The following is a 26,937-nucleotide window of genomic DNA, read 5'->3' on the forward strand; positions in this document are numbered from 1 at the left end:
CAGAGTATAATTACAAAAAAATGAACCCAAGAATGACGGTATCTCTCAAAAAAAAATCGGCAATGTGGCAATTTAAGTAACATAACAATTTTCTTTTTCGTTCATATTTTTGAAGGACGATAAAATATAAATATATATATTTCGATGAAAGTAACCAGTTTTATTAATAAATGGACGATACATAAGATGCATTATACGTCTTCAAATACTTTTGATAAACTTTTTACGAACAAGGATTTTATAGATTGCAGAAATTTATGATATGCATATAGCGTACACAAATTTTAAATTACGGAAATTTATAAAAAAATAATATTACTTTCATCGAGTTTTGACCAACTTGTAACCATACAATTGTATAAATACAATTTATACAATTGTATGGTTACAAGTTGGTCTTCTAATTGTGTTCAAAATAATTCGCGAAAGTAAACCTAAGACCGCGCGGAGTGCAAATCGCGCAGCATGGCAACGACGCCTCTCCATACAAAAATAGTCTGTGACAATGTCGAAGTTCACGCAAAGTTAAACAGGTAGGCAGTGGACGCGCCCCGGCCACAAATCTTCCGTTTCACTCGGGCCCAGCCTCCGAACGGCGCGGAGAGGAAACAGCACGCTCCAAAGCACGCGGCTGCGTGATACCGGCTACTCCCGAAATAGGCTGCCCCCCGCGCGGGGCGCAGGCCCATCGACGTGCTTTTAGTATGCTTCGCGCATGCGACACGCCCGCACCCTTCTGCGCTCCTGGTAAACGCGCCCGTAAACACGCGAATTTTGAGACGTAAACACGCGACAAATAAGCGCCAAATGTGTTAAAATATAAAATGGTCGCGATTTTGGCCAACCCGAAGTGGAGCGAGGACCTCACCATTCAAATGATCATCGAGTACGAGAAGCGCGAGTACCTGTGGAATCCCGTCGCCGAACACTACAAGAACAAAAAAATCCGCGAACAGGGCTACGTAGAAATAATAAAAGCGCTCAATCTGGTCGACGTCACGGTCAAGGAGTTGAAGAATAAAATAAAGAACATACGTTCGTCGTACAGTGTGGAGCTGAAGAAGATTCGCGCGGCTCGGAAGGCCGGGGCGCATGCGTACCGGCCGAGCGTCACGTGGTTCGAGCACGCGGACAGGTTTCTGCGAGCGATCGTCACACCGATCTCCGTGAGTCTTTGTTAGCGACGGATACATGCACCAATTATTTCACGTAAAACCGGTCTAATTCGTTTAAATAAATCTTTTGTTTTTTTTAGATGGATAACAGCTTACTGGAGATACCTGCGAGCGACGACAGCGATGTTGTACAAGATTTAAGCGAACGTAAATCACCCGAGAAGAAGAGCCCGCGAAAACGGCGCGGCTCGAAGCGTTCGTCGACTCCTTACGTTTTGAACACCCCGTCGCCGCGCCCCAACACGCCGTTCGGACTCAACCAAGCGTCCGCCTCCCCGTTCGCAATGCTCCCCTCGACGACGTCCACCCCGTTTCTAAATCCGCCCGTTGGAATTGCGACGCCGCTTACTACCTCTCTGGCGACTATTTACCCGTTGCCAACGAAACAAAAGAAGAGCAACGGCGAGGACCGCTCCGATCCCGATGGCCCGCAGGATCTCAGCCAACACTCGGATAATGTGAACGAGAACGAATTCGAAATGTTTGGTAAACTGATTGCGAGTCAGTTGCGGAAGTTGCCGCTCAGTCTGGCGCTGGACACTCAACTAAAGATTCAAACTCTAGTGAATGCCGCGCGGATACAAGCCGTGTACCAACAGTACAGCTACGCGGGGCCGTCCCAAGAGGCGCTATCGGTTCAAGCGCTGTCCAACGGAATATTAGCCAGTATGGCCTCACAAAGTACGTTCGCATCCCGCGCCGTAATGGGCATGCGGAACGATTCCCCCGACGACATGAATAGAGACTTGAAAACCGAATATTCCCTGGGTTCCGAACCCGAGGACTAATATCATTTCTCTTTAGAATTACTCATTGCCAAACGGCGTCTACCTCTTACAGATTGACAGGATGAGTTTATTGCTCGTGTTGCGTTTATAACGTGTTTTAGATATTCGATGTTGACTATAAACCGATGTCCCTTTATGACCGTAAAGTACAAAAAACGAGAAAAAGTAGTAATGTATTCACTATACGCCAAACTATCGATGTTGTAGCTAAGTTATTTTGTAAATTAGTCATTAAGTCGTGTTCGTGTAGATCTCGATGTTTCTGGCTGTGTGTTTATTTTTACGGATGACGTCTTGTTGCTAAAGTGAAAATGTTTCTTGTCGAGATCCAAACGTTATTTGATTGAACGAACCTTCGCAGGTTGTAACTCAGTTACCACAATAAGTCCGAATTATTTTATTTTATTACTAGATTAATCGACAATTCAAAAAAATGTCTTACGAATTTATTTTCGGTGTGATAGCTACTTTTATTAATATTATTATAAATAAGGAGTAGTATATGTGTGATAAATGTGATTTATTAGAGAAAAATGAATACCTCAACATAGAAAATTTCTACTTATAGATTTGATAATAGTGATTTTGAATATATTTTATCTGTTGTTCGATGTGCCACAGTACTTATAAATAGATTGCGAGTTATTGACGGAAATAAATATTTTATGAATGTGCAAATTGCATTTTTTTTGCACCTATCCCATAATATGCACCAATCCCATAATATGCACCAATATAAACTATAGCCCGTCTTCGTCGTTTCAATCCCAAGACGCATACTGCATGGCATAGGGTTCCCCCAAAAAATATCTATGGAAGGATATACTATAATCGTCACGCTTGGCAGGTGGATTACATGAAATTGTATTCCGAGATATGAACTTTCGATCGCAAGTCCCAGTCCTCTTCCGCTAAGTTACCACTGATAGTTCCTATTTTGTTTAAAATTATTCAACAAGAACCTTTTTCTGTAAATATCAAACCAGTCTCAAGCTCATTTACAACGGTGAAGCAACAAGAATGTAGCTGTAAAATGTGTTTGTACCGACAAAAACCAGGCGGCTGAGATCGTTAATACAGATAGACCGCGGGATATCGGATCGCAAAGACCCATCCGCTAGTCGACGGACGTCCTGCGGATGTCCCGACCAATAGAAATAACAGTGTTGTAAAACGAATTTTACTTAAACATTTCGTTGCAAAACATAAAATTGTTTCAGTAGTTTATTGTGGCCCGACAAAGGTTATACGAATTGTGCACCATTAAACTATTGCTCGCTTCATATCAAGTTTTACTTGAGCGTGCGATATCGACGCCATGCGATATGGCTTATCGTAAACGAGGGTATGTTTCGTTCGACGATGGAAATATATATGGCCGGACGGAATACTATTTTACATCTGTACACTGATGGTTGCCTTGTTAATTTACTCTGCACAATAAAATCGTATCTCGATAACAGAAAATCACTTCAGATTTTCGATATTATTCTTATTAAATAAAATCAGCACTTATTTGAGATACAATTTCTTTGGGTTCACTGGTTTTTTTTCTTTTATTAAATAACAATTACCCTCTGAATCACTTTCATTATATGTTAAAATTTGTCAAAGATTAATTACGCATATAACAGAAATTTGTGAACTCAATGAGAAATATTTAAATATATTTCTCTAATAAGTTTAGAGCAGTGGAATATCAAGAAAGACAAACTTACAGCTACTTGCTTATTTTAAAAAAAAATCTTTTTCATTTGACACATTTCTGGCTTTTATTTTAAATTTTTTAAAATTTGATTTTAAAATCGATTTTTGCATTACGATATTTAAACTGCGTTTTTTAATGTCTTATATGTATAAAGTTTTTTTTTTCAAAACACATCTTTTGACTCTGTAACCATGTTAAAATACACAATCCTGTGCAGTATCAGCTTTATAGCTCTCAGACCTTAAAATCTTACCATTTAGTACAATTTCATCAATAGTCAAATTTCGTTAAGAATGACAGTTAATGATAATTGTCTGTCGGTGAATAAAAAATAAATCTTATAATGATCAATTGAAGACATACTTTCGAATACAACGACTTATTATGAAAGATTTGATTGTTTATGTAACTAGACCAGTGAACAATGATGAATTACTTTATTCTTAACGCGAATGCAGTTCTAAGCTTTAGTTCAAAATTGCTTTAGTCACTTGAACTTACTCCTTTGGAGTTGATTTTTCTTTGGTACTTATATGTCTCTGTGATCAGTTTTTGCGACGTTTGTTGTTTCACTCGCTTGTTCATGTCTTAAACATTAAGATATACAAGAACAAAAAAAAATTCACAAAAAAGAACACACGAGCGCTGGTTTGAGTGTGTAAAAAAACTTTGTGATCTGACATTAGTCGTATTGTTCATGAACAAAATTGTAGCCAAGAGTTTTAAAACCTTAATACAGGGACAGTTTTACGTAAATATTTCGGGTGTAAGAGATTTATGACCTCGAGCTAGAGACGAGGCGCCGATCGACGCCCACGCGGTTGCGGGCGCAAGACCACCGACAATTTGCATACATACCTTATTCAGCGCTGCTCTGACCTCACCCGTGTACTGTTAAGTGTAAAGTTAAATACCTCCATTTTTATCGCATTTTAATATCAGTGAATCGCAGTTCATTAAGAAATACCTTTACAGTGATTTTTGTATATACAGTTTTAAGTGGTAAATGTGCAATCAACTAAAGTATGGTAAACCCCAAATGCATTTACAAAATTTGGATTAAAACATGTTAAAATTAATGATTACTTTATATCTGTCCCTATAGACTTTGTACTGCCAGCAGTTATTGGTCTGTCGCATTCCAATTACAAAAATATTAGAACATATTCTAGAGTGATCACTTTATGCGTCGTGATTAGGAATAAGTGTGGCTTCAAAGCTTTATGCTGACACATGAGCTATATACATTCACCCCTTTAAAACTTTTACATCTATGAAATGCTGAATTCTCTTTGGTACTGATTTTCCCGAAGTTCTCCAAGAAAAACACTCACAGATATCAATTAAAACAAAAGGAAATTAAAATGATGGTTTTAACAGAAATCAGTCAAAACCGACCAAATTATTGTAAAAAAATAAATAACAGTGGGTCTATTCAATTGCATTCCTATCAATTCTTAATAATTAATAAAATCAGAAGACTTTCTTATGAATGAATTCAAATCAATTTAATCAATTCCCCCACGACATAATGAATTAATTAAAAACACAATTTGATTAAGAAGAAACCCTAACATACCATATAACACATTCCAAAAATTACACACTAACATAGAACTAAAATTTTTTTTTATAATTAGATATTTGTTAAATTTTCATTTTCAGCCAGTTTTGGATGTAAAGATACCATAACTTTTTTGTAGCATTCTGACATGTAGACACCAAGCATTTTTAACAATCCCATCATTAACTTTTGTTTTATAATAATAAACATATTTTGCAACACCTGGGTTTTATTTGATAGGATTTGGAGCAATTTATCTAGTCCGTTGCCTGTGAATGCTCCTTCACATGTCCTTCCTCGCCTCTTCTATGCTGATAGTGTAAAAATATAAAAAAAAAAAACATTTTTAGGAAGTTTGTTACTTTTGATTGTAAATTAGTTGGAAACTTTTTGAAACTCATTATTGTAGCCATTTTAAAAATATTGGAATATATTTTTAGTAACTTAAGCAAGCAAATCCAATCAAATATAGAACGAAAAGACAAGAGGCGATGTAAGATTTTAGGTACGGGGACCTCCGGAATTTTCTCGCTCGGTGCAAATACGTAATCCGAGCAGGGTGGGAGCCAGGGTTGCTAGGAAACCGGTATCGCTCCAACGGCCGTCATCAAGGCGACTGGAGTGTTTTTTGTTACGGAATTTCTTTTTCCCCATCATGTAATTAATTGGAGCTTCCTCCTGAAAACTCCGGGACATCTTAATGCTATTGATTTTTGGAGCCACCCTGGTGTTTATATAATATAATCTATGTACTGACAACATTGACAAATTTACAGCAAATTATAAAATATATAAATATGAAACCTTATTGTGAAGTCTCGTCTTGACTAGTTGGAGTTTGAGTTATCTGTCTGAAGGTTTTAAATGGAATAAAATCATATATAAAGGTATTCAGACAAAAGAAGCAGTTTTACTTATGGTGCAAGGAGTATGTTAAACATAAGCACAACGGCATTATTGGACGTCAGTTGAGTACCACGGGTCGATTTTTTTTTAATGAAAAATTGATTTACAAATTTTCATTCCATTGACACCTTTGAATCTATTTTATTTTAATCGCGGATATAAAAGGGTTATGATTATACAAAGGCTGAAAACCAACATACTACGGAGATTATTGAAGTGTTTTGGTGAATATCTCAACTTGATCTATACTAGAGATATAAGTTTTAAGAATAAACTTCGCTATGTACTAAATAATAACAACAATTAAAGGAGATCATTAGTCTACGATTCAACGACAATAACATTTTCCGCTGGATCCTTGTGACACTCGTGCAGAATTTAAGATATGGCTTCGAGCGTATTAATTCTTGGCATCCCATGCACCTTTGAGACGTTTATTATCATAATAATACGCCGCCCGCTCGCGGATGCCGCTCTGAATAATAATAAATGCTAATAAGTCGTGCCGACGCGTATTCTAGTTTCGCGCGCCATTTCGTGCGGTTTCGGCCTCTCTAATGGCGCCTGCGGGTTTTGGCGGGAATTCTATACTTGCCAGTTGGCGTTTAATATAAATATAGCTGATTTGATGTCAAATAATATTTGACAAACCCTATCTAAAAATCAATATTTTCAGAAACAATAAATAATGTAAAGACAATATAATTATTAAAGGCGTTGCATATTAAAATTATTATATTAATGTATAGATAATAAATTGTTACATACAACAGCATTTATCCATATATACGGACGTGTCAACTGTAAAAGGCGTTGCAGCGCTTTCTTAATAGAAATGTTTGAATTAGTCGCAATGCTGTTTTAGGTCTTACATTTAACTTGTACGTAAAATTTTTGTTTAAGAAAAACATGTGCCTACGTTCTAGGATCGCATTCTAGATAACATAAGGGTTCCTCCATTTTTACGTACCATAATTGTTAAGTGCATTTTCTCCATTCTAGCCACTAAATACTTTACGGCATCGAAAACGTAAAAAACAATAAAGATCAAATCTAACAGAATGTTTCCTACAAATTTTCACAAAATACCATATGTAAATAAGTCTTCATCGCTAAATGAGCTATCAATTATAACAGAAACAAAATTTATACCATGTGTGATATTGTATAATAACATTCTAAAAAATATTTATTCACATAGCATATTATTTAGCAATGATACATACTATATAATATTATTAATTTTTAATAAATTAAAAAAATAAGATTAATATATTATTAAAATAATTTATGAATAATATATTTTTAATAAATTAATCACACATTTAAAATATTTAGTCACAAGGTTAACTTGTTTAAATTAAAATTTATATGAATAAGTCAAGGTTTTCAATTATGACCTATCATATAAATACGCATCTTCATTATATCTATTCACGTCGCTTAATAGCTCTTAGCGAGAATTAAAGCTTTTTTGCTAAAAATGCTATAGAAATTACTAAACTAACGCATTTCCCATTAGGGTCAATGCATTAAAATTAGAAGTTGTCGTTCAGCTTTGTGCTTTCTTTGTTGTCTAGAGCATAAACAAGCAAGGTCATAGATATCTTCAGTCAACCTAATAAAAAGTAGATATTAGTAATTTAAATGCTATTTTACAATAGCTTTTAGCAATAGCATCGACAAAATCCCGTTAAAGATACGTTAGAAATAACATATCACTGACGGCGTTTAATTTGGATCGCATCTAAATGATCGCATGTCATTAGCATCGCTTTAAGTGATCAATCTAAACGTCTTAGGGCACATGGAAGTAGAAAAGCGTGTTATCTCCCCCTTCAGCCCTGCGCCGACGTCGGGCGTTAACGATCAGACGGGCTTTTAGATTCGCTAGTAGCAATCAATTGTATGCTCTTAAGAAATCTCGTCCTTAATTAAGAGAATCCTCTTGATTCCAGAATTATCACAAGTAGCTTTCGTAATGTTAAATTATAATGGAAATTAATTTATTTACCAATGTGTGCTGCAGGTAATATCTAAGGTCTCTTTGGCACACAATCGTTCAACGAGCGGAGGGGGTTGCTTTATTTGTATAAAACAAGTCATCGAATCAGGATTGGTTAGATCCGTAGATGAACGAAAGAAACTAATGTAGAGCAGCGGATTGACTGGTTGAAGTTGCAATAGCCACATAGCTCGTTAAATGGATGGTCATTGATGCCTTAAGATTCTGGAGTAGAAACCATGGACTGGCAGCGAAGAACTTCCGTCTACTAAGTAAACATATTTCCATTCTAAGGTCGACAAATGGGGTAAAGGCTGTTTCCAATCGGTATTATTGTAAATCTTTGGAAGAATAATGAAGATTGCGGATTATTAATCTTGAACTAGACAAATCGGATGGTCTTAAATCCATCGCGTATATTTTGTATTGTAATAGTTGTCAATTTGTTTTAAAATTATTCTGAGATTACTAGGCTACGTATATAGATGAAATCTCAAAGTGGGAACCATAGAAGTAGAAAAAATCTAACATCAGGATGTACTCCCGTCATTTTGATGAAAGCAAAATTATTTACTGATCAAGCTCTTAGTTACACTCGCTTGTGGGGCTATTGAGTTTAGTTACTGTAAAAAGACCTAGTTTAAGGACCTTTAAAAACGGGAATTAGTTAGGCCTAGCATTTGAATTTTACGATACTGTTAGACTAGACCAGACAGAGTAAGAGCGGTGCTGATTTTTTACAAAGTAAAGAATAAACGCAATCAACAATTCGTTATCGATAAAGCTCAAACGTCGCACGTCATTAATATCGAGATAGCGATGGATTTCCCGCGCAACGAGCCAGTCCCGACGAAGGCCGGGGGAAAAAAACGCGCCATCTGCGGGAGACGAGCGGCTGTAATCGACGCGAGACGCCTGCGATTAATGCCCGCCCGACTGCGCCGCTCGGGCGAAAGAACTCTCCGAGCCAGGGCTGCCCATTTCTCTCATAAAAATAATTTAAACTAATAAGCTTTATTTCATTACGGTGCAGCTAGCTCTGTCTAAATTTGTGCTGTCAAAAGTATACTGGGTTATTGTAAATAGATATAAAAACTATAAAGGTTTATTTATTTTTGAAACCATTGATTTTTAGGCGTGTACCACCTTTCAAGCTTTAAAATGGAGTATGTATAGCTTATTTACTGTCAAATGTATAGTACGCCGTATCTAAAAATCAAATGTCTTAGTAATAATAAATAACGACACGATAATATAGTGAGAAAAAGCCTTATCAAAATTCAGATTACTAAAAATTAAAATTATCTCTAGAGACTGTACTGCCAGAAGTAATTGTCTTATCGAATTTCAATAGAAAAATTAATTAATGTTTTTTTTTTATTTCGAGTGGTATCTTATTTTGTTGACTAAATGAGCAATACTTTCGCCCCTTTAGCTTTTACGTCTATTTCCAATCACCGGGGTTACATTGGGTGTAGTTATATGGTACTTTTGCAGTACCCCTGCGCAAAAATAAAACTGTAAACCATATGCAAAATCTGACGCCCGCATCCAGCGACTTCCTGAGACCATAAGGTCCGTTCACCAAGTAAGGGACTTACTTACCCATGTCGCATTTGCCGGCTAGTGGTCGTCAATCGTGAACTATCAGGCTCAATGACCTTCGATTGCACGAACTATGTGCGAATGGGCGAGCCCATTACCACTTCATACTTAATTGTATTATTTTGTATATATGATTATATATAGTATATGTTAATTATAATACTTAGATTTGATTATCTTATAATTATTCTCTTGTCAGTACGAAATGGATTAATATATAGCCTACCTCCGCTATGTAGCAGCAGTCGTTTAATAAAGTGCACCATCCGCCAGCCCGCTTATAAATGCGCATGCTGCAAACAATGCTAAATTACATACATACATACATACGACTACTGCTACATAGCGGCATAGCGGAAGTAGCTATATATTAGTCCTTTTCTTACTTAGTATGGACTTCCGCAAAGTAACGCCTGAATCTATTAGATATCTTCTCTTGTCTTTTGAGATCATGATTACAATGTCGTAGTTTCAACCCATAGATACCCACTGTAAGGCACATGCCTCCTCCAAAGATGTTCTATAGGGGATTAAAGCATAGCAAATCGCAACGCTTGGCAGGCGGGATGGCGCAGTGTGGTATTATGGTACGCAGGGAACGCTGTTTCAGATCCTGCGTAAACTTGTTGTGAGAAATGTCAATCCCATATAATCAATGCACAAAGTGCGAATTATATAAGATTGTATCTAGAGAATCAATCCCGCGCAAATTTCGCCTCTACTGCAGGGCTACCACTACTAATATAAGGTGGTAACTTTTTAGATTATTTGAGTCCAGCTAATTCACTAGTAATACATCTTAACGTATAATATAATTAAAAACAAGATATGCATCTTGTAGTATAACAGAAGATATTTGATAATGTTTTCACATGAAAATAATAATATAAAACCTTAGTAGGTCCCTTATCTATTTTATAAAACCTTCAACAATGTTTCCCCAATAATCATTAGAGTACAGATATATTTTATAATCAACTCTTAGATTTCTTGTATTATGCTCTATCTATGTAATGCCATGTTTATGCTATGCTCTTGTTAATCAATGCGCTTTTGGTATTTTGATGATGTCTACCATTCCGCTTTAATAAGAAAATTTTCTAGACTAATAAATATTTTTTACAGGCATTTGAATAGACTTTATCAGACTTGGCGTAGACTTTTGGTTTCTGATTTTAAAGTCTACTTCACTTAAACCTGTGAACTTTAAGGTACTTTACCTTACAGACATGATCAAGTTGGCCACTGATCTACCTCGAGACACACACTTATTATATATTCATCTAATGTCTGTTACGGCCCGTTTATAACAGTTGAGTGTTATGAATGCAATGTTATTAGTGGCCATATAATTGCGTATATTAGAATAGGAGACGGTATGTTTTTTTGATTCAATCATAACAATAATGTTTCCAAAGAGAAATATAATACATATGTTTTAATTTTCTGTCCATAGTTCTTGCTAATGTGGTCCATTCTTTTTATACTGCAGCAGACTCATCATCGTTACATGTGATTGAAGACCCGGCATTTGGCTTGTCAAAAATATAATGTTTTGTAAAAACAATCAGTTTTAACAATTCTCTATGCATAGCATGCTTGCTTCGGTTGGGTCGAAGTTGATGTTGTTAGCCCGGGGGCTTTTACAGCTTTATCGGAACTGAGTTTACGGAGCGAAAGAGTCCGTGAACTTATAAAGAAAACAAAACTGAACTAAACAGACGTATTCCAGTTGCACGACATAGCAAGCTGTCGAATATTGTGCGATAAAGACAGTGCGTTATAAAACTGAACCTAAATCAGGCTTGAAGCTTGTGGATTGTCAATACTATCTTAACCATGTGCCATATCAAATGCCACGTGGTAAGGACAAGACTAAATACATGGTACACATACAGGCAAAGTATATATGGACATGATTTTAGGCTAAGTATGTTTTTTGCACCTGTAAAAGGTAGTCCGTCGTGTCCTTTAATTTAGATATGTACCGAAATGAAGTGTCACCAGGTTCGTCTTTATTAAATTTTTACGCGGACTTGAGTTGAGAAATGAAATTCGCTCACGGGGCTCAAGTTAAGTTCTCGCATGTTACGAGACGTGTCAAAGAGAGTAAGTTGGTGCGAGAGAGACAGTAGTGGTAGTTGGAAAGAAACGGATGCCACTGCGGGACCCTAACGCGGCTAGCGGGCCTGCCGGGCGGCCGGTAGCTCACATAGCTTACTGTGCAATGTACAACGCTTACCACATTTTGATATTTGATGCGATTTTTAATTTTTAAAAAAAAATAGAATATGTATTCTAAATGAGTAGAAATTAAGTTAGCTTGAAAATCTATGTTGAATTTTTATACATTCGTAAAGATGACAATAATTTTTTTAACAGTCAAGTTTAAAATATTTTTTATTCTCTTCTTCCGCATTTTGTGGTAAATATTTGCCGTTAAATTTTATTGCCAGCAGGCTAAAAGTAAAATCTCTTAATATAGTTCGTCTGAGCTTTAGTAAAATAGTTTTCTAGTTAGGATTCCGACGTTAGTTTACATGGGCGCCTCTTAACAATAATTGTCGATGTGCGGTCGGTAGCCGCGATAAGGGATTACGCCCCGTTCCCCATCCCGGGATACTGCGGGTGATTGCCCCCGGTCCCCCACCGCGGTCCCCCGTCGTTTGCCCTGCTGGCTTTTTTCTCGCGCGCTTGCACTTTGCGACGGAAAGTAGAGCGTGGTGCTTATTGAATTATGAATTAAGATATGAGCTAGTTCGCTTTTGCTAGTTGAACGACACTTTTAGTTTTCTACTTTGTGTCGCACGGTTTCAACCAGTTTTCTGGGCAAAATCCTTTATGACAGATTTCGGGATTAGCAGAAGGAATAATACTTTAATTTAAAAAACTCAGATGAACATGAAAGACAATAGCAGAGTTGTCGTTAGTTACAGCTAACCACTTAACGCCCGGTACAACGGTTTTGTTCGCTACAACGCGGACTATATAATTTGTATAAATCATTTTGATAGTATGCTTACTTTAGTATTATCAATATAATATTGTGATTTCCTTTCTATTCGCCTTTATTACCAAAGAGTATAGCATATAATTTATTTGTGTTTTAATTGGAAACTGTTGTACTGATTCTAGGAACATTCAGGGCGATTTTTATTCGATTAAGAAATAAAGATCTATTTTAATAAGAAAAATAAATAACTATTGCAAAATTTTAATTATTACTGTATGATTCAGATGTAGAAGGAAAGCTAGGTGTGTATTATGTGCAGAGATCTCACAGTTGGTATGGAAGTATCAAACTACTGGCAAACAAATAGGGATCCCTTGACCGAGCAGCCCTAGCAGCGCAGGCCGATAGAGCCATAACGAAACACAAAGCGTAGCGGCGAGGCGCCCGGACAGAAACCAGTCCGGGCAAATTAAATATGTAGGAGGCGAGCGCTCGCGCCTACGCCATCAGGGCTGTCACTTAAACACTTTATTTATTGGTCCGTATTTAATTTTTTAGTTTATTTTCATTAAAAGTTTCCTTAGTAAACGATCTTCTAGATGTTAAGTCTGTTACAGTTTATCCTTTGATAAGTGAAGTTATTGAGAAGCCATGGCATTGCATTACTATGTATAGTTGTCAAGTTTAAACATTTGTAAGTATTATTTAGGGTAAAAACCGTGCTGTCAACTTTAATCACAAATACTTCATCAATACATTTAAAAATACTTCACTTTTATACTGTTCTACTTATTACTTTTTTTAAGTATGTTGTAAATTATTCGTGATCTTCCAAAAATTACATTATCGTACACTTAGTTATACATATTCAACATTTAATTACCCTTTTTATCATATGAAGTGTCCATTAAATCTTTGCGTATGTTAGACAAGTTGTGAATGTTACCAAATGAAAAAATACAACTTAAAAGGTGTCGTTTTGTGGATAAAAAACGGCACTAAAATTTTCTTACCTCGAACTGTTCTTTTCTTTTGAACTCCGAATTAAAAATGTATACTTAAATATTCAATAATATTATGAAGTAATGAAATGCAACGGTTTTGATACATATTACATAGTTTTATTTACATCATTCACTGTTTAGGTTGCCTGTTCCACAAAATAACGCTAAATCTTGGCCAGTATTTAAAACAATAGTAAGATTCACTACAAGTTACTGCAGCACTTCTTATAAGACTCTATGACTAGAGAAGATGTTTAGTTCTACTTATCACTCGACATTTGTATAAATTGTTAACCTTGTAGTTTAGTTTGTGTATTATAATAGTATGAAGTTTTTTAATGTATATTTTTTATTGGTATACCAACTAACTTGACTAAACAAGTCCATACAATAGTTGCTTAGAAATAATCTTTTCATTTCATGTTTTGTCTATTTAATCTGATTTATTTACATATCCTGTGTTATTGTACGACGAAGTAACGATGAAGATAGTATAAATAAATAAAAAAAAAAATTTTTTATAAAGCATATCATTTGCAGCCCTACGTAAAAAACGAGCGCGGCGTGTACGCCGTCATTAGAGGCGGCGTTAGCGACCCGCCGTTGCCGCCGGGCCAGACATTTTTTATGCATCCCACAAGCCGGCGTTTTTTCAACGCAGGCATATTGCGGTGCGAACTAAACCAGACACTGAATCAAAATTATACCTTTATTTTTGACGCTGCTCGCACACTTTATGAGACTTAGCATCCGGAGACGTATGATCTCCTGGTCATCATGACATTCTGGTTTCATGATGACCAATGCGCTTTGGCATTCAATTTTGTATTACAAAACGTAATAGAAATGCCAATTTGTTTAATTTCACACTTAGCTGGATTTTATCCGCAACTCAACATAAGAGTGTATTTTTCGAGTGTAAATGAGAATAATACTCATCCATATCTGTCTAGCTTTGCGAGAAATCCTAGTAACCCAGAGTTTTACTGTTGATATATGTGAGCGACCCAGGTTATCCGCGCTTAGCCCTGTGTATTTACACAGCTGGGTACTTCTACAGCACAAAAGAAGATATTTCATCGGTTAGTACTCCGAATATGGGACTGTGAAACCCTACATTTTAAAGGTGATTGATTATTCAGTGTTACATCGATGGCATTCGCTACTGAAACAGGATTTTTTATAATTAAAGCAGTTTTTAGTATGTTTGAGTTTCCATAGCCTATGTATGACGTACCTATTGATTCATCGAATTTTGATTATATTGAGTAACATCTATTCTCATAAGTATAAATATCCGATACCAATCTCCATAAAAGGCTAGAAAGTTTTACAAGTTGTTAAGAGAAGGAAATATAGATATTGTATTTGGATGTAAAGTTGGTTAAAACATAAACATATATTATTAAAAATAATCACAAGATTTCTTTTTTGATATACTCATCAATTTATTTTTTGCTTAAAGGAACAAATATTTGATATCATTTTCACCACATTAACAATCAAAGAGAATTTCTATTGTATATATCTAAATTTATCACATATAATTATTGTCACTTCACATAGCTGTTTAGTTATTTAAATTTTTCCGATAGGATAAATTTATTGACAAATTGTTATCCGATAATCGAATAATCAGCAATTTGTAGTATCTATGAAAAGATGTTTTATTGTCATTTAAAAGATTAATAGGGAAGTTAGCCATATTCTTTTAATGAGACGACGTGTCTGGAATAAAAATGATTTACATCCAGCGCCCACAACGAAATCTTATCGGATTGGAGCAGTGGGTGCGACCGCCGACGCATCGTGTTGAGGCAGTCCACAGTATATATACAAGTACCGTGGTAACATGGTACACCAGTGGAACAACTAAAATATTGTTAAGAACAAAGCTATTTTTCGTTATTGTAATGCGGGTGATTTTTTGTCTATTACCTTTATGAATATCAGCCAATTCTGTTTTTGATTAAACTACGATCTAATCCAGATAAATAAATAATCATACGACCGTTAATAATATTCTTTATTCTAGTATGAAAAGAGTTGAATACTTCAGACGTATTTTACGTTTTAAGTATTCAACACATTCTGTTATTAGGTTTTTTTGACAAAAATATTTTTAATGTACCTGTGAAAAGTAATTATAAATTCAAAGATCAAGATTATAAGCACCGCGTACACGGCAGCCCATTAAACCGGGTCGGTGACAAGGTGACGCGCGCTCGCCGCGGGGGCGCGATAGCGCGGCCCGTATCCTGTGTCGTGATGCTCGCCCGCCCCGCTCGCTCAATATCTACAATATCTATACATCTATGAACGCCTGGTACTTTCGGGAAATTACTGTACGCCTGGCTACGCTCGGAGTAATTCTGTTTTATATTCCACATATATTGCTACGACAATCACTGCTGTGAACTATAAAGGTGTTCCGTTAGCCGCTGTAACTGCCGAGTGAATTCAAAGCTGTTCTCGTTATTCTGTGGCTTATTGCGGAGTGGGTTAAGTAGATAGGTCTATATTAGGGGTTACTGGTTATGAGGCATCATTTGAGCGAATTTCGTACAAATTAAAATTTGTCCATTAAAAGCAAATATTGTTTATTATATACACTAGAATACTATAAAAATCTGATTTTTAATCCGAATTTGTTATATTTACTGCACGATCTATTTAAAAAGATTGCGTTGCACTATTTCTAACAGAACGCAGTTTAAAATATTGTCGTATATGAATGCATAGTTAGACATAGAAACGTGGTGTACACATTCAAATAAACTCCAATAAGTAATAAATAAAAAAGAAGATCAAAAGATTGCTGCTAAAGGTTATTAATCTGTATTTGATTGCTTGACCATTGAATATAATACATATTTTAATAATAATTAGATAAGTAGAAATTTTTTACAAATCTCTATAAATTAATTGAGGTTTATTTACCCTTTAAAAAAACTTTAAAATTTAAAAATATTAAATCATAGAGATCGAAATTCTAACAGTTTTAAAATTATTAAAATTTATATTTTACTTGCAGCGAGTTGAAAAGGTTAGCAGGATATAAAAATAGCATGTAAGCTAAATGTTCTTTTTTATTAGCATTTTATTATTTTGCCCTCTATTTTCTTTAACTTATCCACATGAGAAATAAATGAAGCCATTGTTATTCGTTGGCACGTTCTTGCGGCAATTTTTATTACGTTCAAAAGACTTACACGTACGTAACGTGCGTTATGAATACACGCTATAAAACAACGGTGCTCAACAATTTTGCTATTAATTGATACGTTATAACTTCACCATAGCAACAAAAACATTACGAGTTGTACAATCCATCGCGACGTGATTAATTACGTTTGATTGGAGTGTATAAAATGAAATATGTTAAAAATGTAAACATACGCTTTGCTTTACCTACCTCGATAAGAGAAAAAGCATTATTTTTAATACAAAATCATATCTTTATGGATGCTCGAAAATAAATAATATTAACCTAGATCACACGGTATTGCCATTGCATACCAATCTAATCATTGGACATAACAGTAGCTTTCGAAAATGTGTTTAACTGGTGGCTAAGAACTCGGGCCCTTTGATAGACAAAACATAGGTCACGCCAAGCGATTCCACCACCCAACGCGCCCACGCCAGAGAAGATATACGTCTTCTTGAGGTAATTAAATTGTATATTGTAACTCGCGGGTTGAAGATCCGCGACCTCTGTGACCAATGAATTTGATGTCATAGAAGTTATGCTGTTAGCCGGCTTAGGCTTTGCGCAGCCTCATCGAAATAGAGCTCGCGGAAACAGGTGGTCCGTGAGGTAAAGATTATACCCAGGTCGATCGTATTTCAAGTACACCGATGACGTTTGCATAAATAACAACTATACCTGTGTAGGTGTATAGTGTTGTGACTGTAGTACAGTGTTGCGAAGCGAGGACTACTCGGCGGTAGAAACGACGCGGACGGACCTTGTACGCCCTCGCTTGAACGCGGGCGTGGCTCACGCGATCGCCGGTGTCAAAGTAAGTATTAGTGTGATGCGTGTGCGGCGCATCGAGCCCGACGAGGGCCCGATGTGAAGTGAGTATCGTAGCGTTGAGATGACTAGGCGAGTTTATTTAAATCCCGCTTTGAGAGCGGTCAGGAGCGCCGAATGCTCCACAATTGGTTATTGAAAGAGTTTTGATGAACCGGAGGTTTTACGGAGGTTAACGGTTTATACAGAAACCTCATTGAGGTCAATGCTCGCAATATATTGTGAGAGGGATTTGAGCTCCTCGGTGGGAGAAGAAGATCCGGTTTGGAGCCTCGAAGGTTTCGGTTTGAGCCGCCGAAGATATCGAAGATATGGGAGCGGGAGTTATAGATAGGTTTGCCTGTCCGAAAGAGAGGCTTAACCTAGGCTAATGTAGCCGGAGGCGGGACAAGGAGAGGTTTCGAAGCGAGATTGGAAATTTTCACCACGGGAATGGAAAAAGCCGATCGAGTTACGTGCTTGCGCTTTAAAGCAAACCCCCGTTGCTAGCGAGGTATACCTCGATTACAAAGAGCAGGCATCTTTATGTGTTGCGTGTTTTCGAAACTGCGGGACGATATGACCGATGAAGCCAAAAAAGCACTAGAAAGGCTAACAATGACAACATCAAATCGGAACAATATAGGCCCATAGATTTACTGATATGTAAAGTGTCACACTAATTATATACATTATAAGTGGGGCATTACAAAGACAGAAATAAAATACCCAGAAAATCAAGAATTAAAAAAATATAAAATACTATATATTGTATAAGTATCGAGTACACGCAGTCGCACTACACGTCGCGCTGAGCAGCGAGCACGCGACGAAACGGCCCGACTCGAATCCCTGCCCCGCCTGCCCCGGCTCCCGGCAAACATTCGATCCAACGCGCCAACTACCTGCTATTATTCTCGCCAGGGCTGCCACGCATTAGTTTCGATTTATTACGACCGACTTTTTTAAGTTTTTAAATTGTAACCTATTCATTTTTTTTCTCGGAACATAAAAGAAGACCGAAGATGCAGGTAATGATTGTAACGATCGCAGTGGTCCCTGATCTGGAATATATATGTTGTTATCATTATTCATAAAAGTATTTATTAGTTAGAAAAGTATATAATAATTAATGTAGGATAATCTTACTAATTTTCTGGGTTACAAAACCGGACAACCGAGAGATATAATTAGTCAATACAATACGTCAGGTATCGTAAAGGACGTAGATTATTTTTTCATATGTTAGTTCGCGGATTTCGGAACCGCAAGCCCTGAGTCCGAAGAAACTGTAAAAGCCAGAAAGACTAAGAGAGCACTGCGCCAATAGAATATAGTCACCGGGAACACCGTTCAACGAGTGTTATTAGGTACACGCTGCTATAGTGTTATTCCGTTAAGAACGCAGTATTTTGTGTTTGTACTAATATCTAACAGTTTTGTATCAATAGTTAGTGTCTTATAATTGTTTATGCGAATATTAACGTTACAGTGAACACAAACACACACATAGATATACCTTTTTTTTTTTTTTTTTTGTTTCGGTGGGGGAAATCTTCCGGTGTTCAAGATGCCCTGCCTCTGGGGGAAGGACAGGGGTATGTGGGATTCCTACCCACTAAAACCCCCCCCGGTGGTCGCCCTCTGCGCTAAACGGGGGACCGCGGTATCTCCCGGTCAGGGATCGCCACGCGGTCTTCCCTTGCGCCTTGCTATTTTTCGATAGCCCGTCCCGGGGTATGCGTGGATACGCTACCCCCGAAACCCTCGTGGTACTATCACGATGGTTCGGGACCACGTCGAACCATCGTCCGCCTCAGAGTCGCCGAAGCTAATGGGAGTTTAGGGCCCCCACCCTAAACTCCCGCGACTCCGAAGGCCCCGTTCATGGTAGGGGAGCACCATTCCTCGGAGGGCCGTCGCGAGGCACGTCTCTGCGCTGACGGCGTCGTCTCCGAGCGGGATCTGTCCTCTGCCGATCCCGTTCGGCTGCCTCCTTCTGGACCATGACGGTCTCACAAAAAGAGGCCACGGCCCTCCACGCCGATGACCCACTCAGCATCGCCGACACGATTGCTGGCAAGGAAAGGTCCTGTCCGATCTCGTCCGCCAGAATCCGCCGCTCCGACTGCCACGCCGGGCAGACCGCAAACGTGTGCGAGGCGGAATCCTGGGCGGCTCCTCCGCAATGGAAGCAGTTCGCCGTCGCTTCGCGACCAATCCTACACAGGTAATCACCAAAGCATCCATGCCCGGTGATCATCTGCGTAAGCCTGTAGGTGAGCCTTCCGTCTCGTCGCTGCATCCAGGCCTCGAAGACGGGCAGGATCGCTCCAACGACGCGTCTGCGCGCATAGCGCTCTTCCGAGAGCTTAGCGCGCCACGTCGCAAGCGCCCTGCGCCGTTCCTGCCGTCTGACCGCCTCGAGCGCACGGTTCGGCTCGCCACCGCCGTCTCGGCGAAGGGTGCGGACTTGGTCGTAGACCCTCGCATCCGACTCCGCTAGAATGTCCAGGGGCGGAAAGCGCGCCAGGACTGTCGCCGCCTCGAACGATATCGTGCGATATCCGCGTACGATCCGTATGGCCATCCTCCGCTGGACGCTGTAGATCTTAGTTCTACAGCGTCGAATCGCCAGCCTTTTTGCCCACACGGGCGCCCCGTACAAGGCTACGGACCGTACGACCCCTGCATAGAGGCGGCGGACTTCCTCCGTGGGTCCCCCGAGATTAGGCAGCAGTCTATGCATGGCACCCGCTATCCTCTCAATCCGGGGGACGAGGCGATCGAAGTGCTCTTCGAAGCCCCAGCGGCTGTCCAAAGTGAGGCCGAGGTACTTCATGTACCGCCCCACCGTGACATCGTGCCCACCGACGCGAACGCGCGAGTCGGGAGGTTCCCTCGTTCGAGGCAACCGGTGGAACCATAGCGCCTCGGTCTTGTTTGGCGCTATTTCCAACCCCAGCCCGCGTATTTTAGCGACGACGACTTCCGTCCCAAGCTCGGCGAGCTCCCTGGTCCTCTCGAAGTTGTCTCCGCTGGCGACTACCAGCGTGTCGTCGGCGTAACAAACGACGCTCACGCCGGCGGGGAGACTGACTTGCAGAACCGCATCGTACGCGAGGTTCCACAAGAGTGGTCCTAGGACCGACCCCTGCGGCACCCCGCGCTTGATCTCCCTCCGGTTACTCCTTCCGTTTTGGTCCATGTACACGATGTACCTGTCTCGCAAGTAATCGCCGATGACGCCTCGCAGGCAGGGAGGGACCTCATGCTGGATCAGTCCCTCCCTTATCGCATCCCAGGGCAGTGAGTTGAAAGCGTTGACGATGTCGAGGCTTATCGCCAACGCTACACCACCCCGCGACACGGCCTGCTCCGACAAGGACCGAACGCGCATGATCGCGTCCACGGTCGAACGCCCTCGACGGAAGCCAAACTGGCTGTCGGCAAGATCGGGGCCGACGCGAGACAGATGCTCGCCGATACGAGCGGCAATTATCCTTTCGAACAGCTTGCCGCACTCGTCCAGCAGGCATATGGGACGGTACGCAGAGGGAGATTCTACGGCCCTGCCTTCTTTCCTCAAGAGGACCAATCGTGCCTCCTTCCAAGGCGTGGGGAACGTTGCTCGGCGGAGACAGCTCGTGAAAAGCTCCGCCAGCTTACCCCCCAAAGACGCCAGACTAAGTACCCAGACCCGACCCGGTATTCCGTCGGGCCCCGGCGCGGTGTTTCGCGCTCTGAGACGGCTCACGGCTCGATCCAGCTCCTGCGCCGTTACCCTCGTCTCATCCGTCCACTCCCACGGCTGTGCCGGGGGGTGCGCGGAGGGACACACATAGATATACCTACCATAAGTTGCCGGCTCTCTAACGCCCTGCTCTTTCAGTCGCGACCCCGACTGCTTCGTGGCACGGACCTAAACCGGTCATGGTGTTTATAACAAATATCTATTTACATTAGGCTTTACGGACAGTCCTTTGTGTAGATCGTGCCAGGGACCGAGATCGAGTCTGTTGCTCACGTACTTCTTCGGTGACCGAGTGTAGCACCCCACAGGGTTATCCATCTCGAATCGCAGAGGTGACTCTCTGAGATCGCCGGCAACATCAAGGGTCTACTGGGATTTTTTGACGAGTTGGTGGCTTGATTAAGGTCAACCATGACGCAGAATCAGCGCAGTGCCGCTTGGTTACGGAAACCAACCCGCTGACACAAGACAAGACATGACTAGAACGTCTTTATATGGTGTACAACAGTTTTATATTCACGCTAGCAAATGGAACATCACGCGGTCGTCTCAAATGTGACCACATAGCCCCGAGCGTCGTCAAACGTTGGCCCCAACGTGCCGGCTGCGGCTCGAATAATTCATTTTATGATTTACGCTCTATTGTCTGTTCCCGGCTCATTTCCACGGCCTGCTCGATCGTGCAAGTGTTAGAATTATGTTGTATGTGGGCTGCTATTTTATTTCGATCGGCGGAAGTTGACGAATGGTTCTAGGCATTTCAAAATATGTAAAGAAAATAATTAATTAGTCCATAATCAGGAATAAAGAGTTCCGTAGAACCTTACTTAACGTTACGTAACCTTAGCCCAGTCGAGCGGTTAGAACAAATAGCACCTGCTGAGGTTTTGCCGTTGTGGAATGGTAACCCTGAAGCGTTATACGCTGCGTAAGACTTCTACCCACAAGATTCACGCGTTTTTTTTATGTTGCCAGAAGACGTACAATGCCGGTCGCTTCCAACTGGTCTTGTCCAATTGATAATCAAAGATCTTCCTACGGCTGAAACAATAATAAACTCATTGAAGCCTTTATAACTTACGAAATATTAACTTTTGATAATCTACAATATAATTTGATAATATATCGGTATTAATGGATCCTTTACAATTTTAAAGAAAGCAACGCAAGCCAGAGTACTTATTTATGTAAATGGATTAAAAAAAATTGAAGAGTTTTTGTTATATGTTTTGATATGTTGTGACGTAATGGTGATGATTTGTCTGAAATATGATGTATTATAGACAATTGACAAATGGCTTCATGACTCAAGATTATATATATTTACACACTTTATATTTTAGTCTAGGATATGGCCAGTTTCCACGTTTTGTTAACTTTATATATCTGTGAGCATTGACGTCGATATGAACGTGAATGAGAAGCTGTGTTTCAAACTTTAAATTATAATTAAAACCGTTATAAGTTCTATTTAAAGGTTACTAAAAACGAGTTAAATGTAATATTAAAAATCTTATACATTTCATTAGAATAAAACTAACCGATGAAACTTGACGTGGATGACGAAATAGGTCAACATACAACTCGTAGAACTAAAAGCCGAGACTACCAACAATATACGCTCCACACAGACGTAGGAAGAACCACCTACTTTATAAAGCTTTTGTATGTCTACGCGTTCGATAGGTGCATGAATCAGTTGGCTTGGCGATGGCATGAAATAGAGAGAAAAACGCCCACTCGATGAAGGCAATACATTCTACGAATAATCGATTAGTTTTGCTTCGTTTCTTTCGTGTTTATCTACGAACAAGTCGTATTTATCTGTTGAAAATTTTTTGCTATTTTTTGCTACACTAATTAATACCCCAAAGCGCTTAGATTATGATTTGTGGCTTAGATAGACCATATATACAACTACGCAATAATGTGCAAAATTTTATTAATTTTTATCTTGTTATAAGTTGTCCCATAAATAAGCGTCAATATGTAGTGCGGTTTTTATTATCAGCAAGTGGATCGCCTTAGCAAATTAATAAAAAAATCAGTTTAACATATCGTAGAAATTCGATCTTATGTACTTGGTTTGAGAAATACAATTTTGCTATTAATAAATCAGATCATTACTGTCAATTACGAGTGACATGAATGTGAAAATATTACTAAAAGTTTGTAGTCATAGCAATAGAACATTATAGTTTCTTTTTGTTCCCTTCTTCGAACGATAGACGTCCGCTGCAAGGCTTAGCCCTTTCGCAAAGATCGCCACGATGACTGTCTCCATCGGTCCACCTAATAGTAGGCTCATATCGAGTCCACCGGCTCGTGGTAGAGCAATTCTTGAACCTACATCGGTGACTTTAGTTTTTCCTCATCCTAGTTCGATCTCACAGCGAACTCTGAGCATTGTCTTCTCCTCTCTAGGTCATCTTGAGCCTTCCTATAAACTACACTGTAAACGATTTCGTCTCAGGTCCGTAAGTATCGCCGTCTACATACATTGGTCAAAGTCCTTCGCCTTCAGAAATTGCGCAATTTTGCGATATAGATTGTATCCCTTTCTGAAGACAGTCACTACCTGTTCTATTACTTGATTTCTTCTTGGCTTTGATTTATTGGAGATCCTATGTACGGTTTAACTGATTAAACTGAAGTTAGCTAGCCCGCGAAGTTATAACGTGTTTTATGTGTTATGGCGGTAATTAATATAATTAAGGTACTAAATAAAGGAGAGCCTTAAAGTAGACGGCCTCTGCAAAAGAAACCTTTCACAAATTCTGTTCGTCCCACTTGGACAGACATTGAGAAATATTCTTATCACACATCTCGGCGGTACAAAGGTGATTGCAAACGACTTACAAGTTTGCCAATACCGCAAATCGTCTACATTCAGAGCAATGTCGGACAAATAAATTCACACCGGGACGTGCTCTAACAGAGTGGCCAATTGCTAACGCTAATCCGGGCCACGAACACAGTGGCGACGCGACGGCGGGTACAATTTTAATATTTGTCTTGTTATAATTAATTTTTCAAATTATAAGTTATGTTAAAAATATTACAATTTAATAATTGGTCGTACGATTATTATAATATACATAGCAACACAACTAATATTGATATCGAACGCAAATTTAAAGCATAAACAATTTCCGCGTATTTTAATTTTACATTAAAAAAATATTTATCAACAAATACTACATTTAAGATTAGTCGCGTAAGAATTTGCGTTTCATTTAATCCACACCTTTTCTCTAAATATATTATACACCTTTGTTTTAATATTGAAAAGTTTGTTAAATATAGAAAGTAACCAATAATTTTTGACCAATGTATTTGGTGTAAAATATGACTGTAATTAATGCTACGTAAAACATCCTACCAGAAGCGATTAGTTAAATAGAAATGCTCTTAGAATCTTTGTATATACAGATATCCTGTTAAGAGGACTGCAGCCAATCAATTGAGAGCGTTACTGCTCTGGGCCTTGTCGGTTACTATTTGATATCATATTAGCTATATTGCAAATATAGCAAGGAGCAGGAGCTTTAAGTTTGATACCCTGGGTATATGAATATAATGCATACTATATGGACATAGCATATAGGTAACTATAAATATAACGAATTTCTTCTTACGTATATTAGTGTATAAAACTAATGAGAATTCAAATCTATATATCATTTACTTATTGGCTGTATTTTCCTTTCAGTGTATCTTACGGACTAAGACGACAATTGAAGAAGTAGATAACTGGAATATGTAAAACGGTCAAAAAATTAAACCGATTTGTGAACTGTTATTTTCATTCTAATTGATATAATAAAGAGTAAATAATATTGTTTAGGTATAGGTAATTTTTTTTCTAAAAGTAACAAGTTTTTCAAGCGATTTTAATACTATCAAAATATTGTACAAATTATATCATATTTTAAATTAATTATGTAAACATTCCGCTGCCGTACCCGCTCCGCTGTGTAATAAAGTCATTGGTTTATAACGTGTCGGGTCAGGGCGCACCCAGCGCCGCAAACACCGCCATAACGCGGGAGCGACCCAACCCGCCCGCGACGGCGGCCGCCCCGCATACTAAACGCTACGTGCCATTGATCCGCGCGGATCGAGCGTTTTCACGCGCCGCCAAATTACTGCGGGGACCGACTGGATTCTGTTCTAGATGACTAGTAGCACCGATGTGGGGCACGACTCCGGTCTTCATAAATTACGACAGTGATCGCAATACTGGCTGGCAATCGTAGCTTCAAAACTTTGGAATTTATAAAATGTTCCAGGGTTTTTATCATTTAAATAAAATTATGTAAATTTTTATTTAACGGAATTTAGTAGGCGTAAATAGGTGAATGTATAAATGTATCAGTAAAAAAACTTTAAAGCCCCTTCATCTATTTCCAGGCACCGTGATATAGTGACCACTTTGAAATATTTCGATTGGAAAGCGACAGAATAATACCTCTGTCAGTACAAAGTCCGCAGGGCAGATAATAAACAATTATTATTTTTAATATCGAGTAAGCTGAATTTTGAAAGCGCTCGTCTTTAGCATATTATAATCACTTCATTATTTTTAACATCATGGATTTTTGAACAGGGAGTACCGTACATTACTTGACAGCAAATGACTTATACATTCACCGCTTTAAAAAAACACCTATAACTAAAAACCTGTGTATAATTTTACAAGAATTATGCAAATATATTCGGAGAATACATGGTGTCAGACAGTGAAAAAGATTTCTTAGAGTCACGCAAAAATTAATCTTACTGTGCCTAACCATGTCCATAGGTGCTGCAAAACACTCGACATCAGACACAGCAAATTAAACTACCACTGGTCATATGAATGTCATGAACACGTGACCGTGAAGATGGTGAAAGAAGTAATAAAGTTAACAAATAAAAAACAAAATCCAATGGTAAATATGATATGCGGTGTCATATAAACGTATTCTAGTATTAATGTCGCATCTTCAGGTTTCTCCTCCGGCATTTAATTTTAAACAATCGGGTTGATTCTCGGACTTTATTTTCAAAATATTAAGTCATTTTAAAATTGGAACTCTGTTGTTAATTCCGATAAGCTATTTTATTTTATTTTAATCTTCTTTATTTTTATCTCTGCTTTTCATTATTACAACTAGAGGTCGAATAAAGACATTCTTTATACGAATTCTCACGACAGATTCCATGTCGTCGGTGAAACTTCGTCGGCTTCAAGCAAACTTTCATACCTATTCACGTAGCAAGGAATCGTCCCGCACGTTTGCCGATATATGCGGAGGTAAACAACAGGCTGTGGCCAGTACGCTCTCGCTTCGTTTTGAATTATATCTAATACTATTTTACTCGAGCAAAAGTAGTAGTGCCTCCATATAACAGAAAGGTTTTTTGTCAAAATCTTAGAAATTTTGTAAATATTTTAAACTGTAATATTTTTTC

General features: G+C 38.7%; 2 protein-coding genes across 2 annotated transcripts in view; both read left to right on the top strand.

Moving 5' to 3' along the window:
* Positions 1-26,937, top strand: part of LOC137925628 (nucleolar protein 4) — a 223,806-nt gene that overhangs the window by 51,782 nt on the left and 145,087 nt on the right. The window lies entirely within an intron of this gene.
* LOC137925627 (uncharacterized) lies at positions 456-2,493 on the top strand. Its single transcript, XM_068769100.1, has 2 exons — positions 456-1,166; positions 1,256-2,493. Exons 1-2 carry the CDS (start codon positions 825-827, stop codon positions 1,961-1,963), a joined length of 1,050 nt encoding a protein of 349 aa, XP_068625201.1. The 5' UTR covers positions 456-824; the 3' UTR covers positions 1,964-2,493.

This window comes from Battus philenor, unplaced genomic scaffold (assembly GCF_028537555.1).
Source record: "Battus philenor isolate CCGP_79_NKW_IND1 unplaced genomic scaffold, ilBatPhil1.0.hap1 SCAF_27, whole genome shotgun sequence".
Classification (NCBI taxonomy): Eukaryota; Metazoa; Arthropoda; class Insecta; order Lepidoptera; family Papilionidae; genus Battus; species Battus philenor.

Excerpts from the sequence above, each read along its gene's own strand:
- LOC137925627 (XM_068769100.1), top strand. The coding sequence starts at position 825 with ATGGTCGCGATTTTGGCCAACCCGAAGTGGAGCGAGGACCTCACCATT. Across the intron at positions 1,167-1,255 it reads CGATCGTCACACCGATCTCC|ATGGATAACAGCTTACTGGA; the intron begins GTGAGTCTTTGT and ends TGTTTTTTTTAG.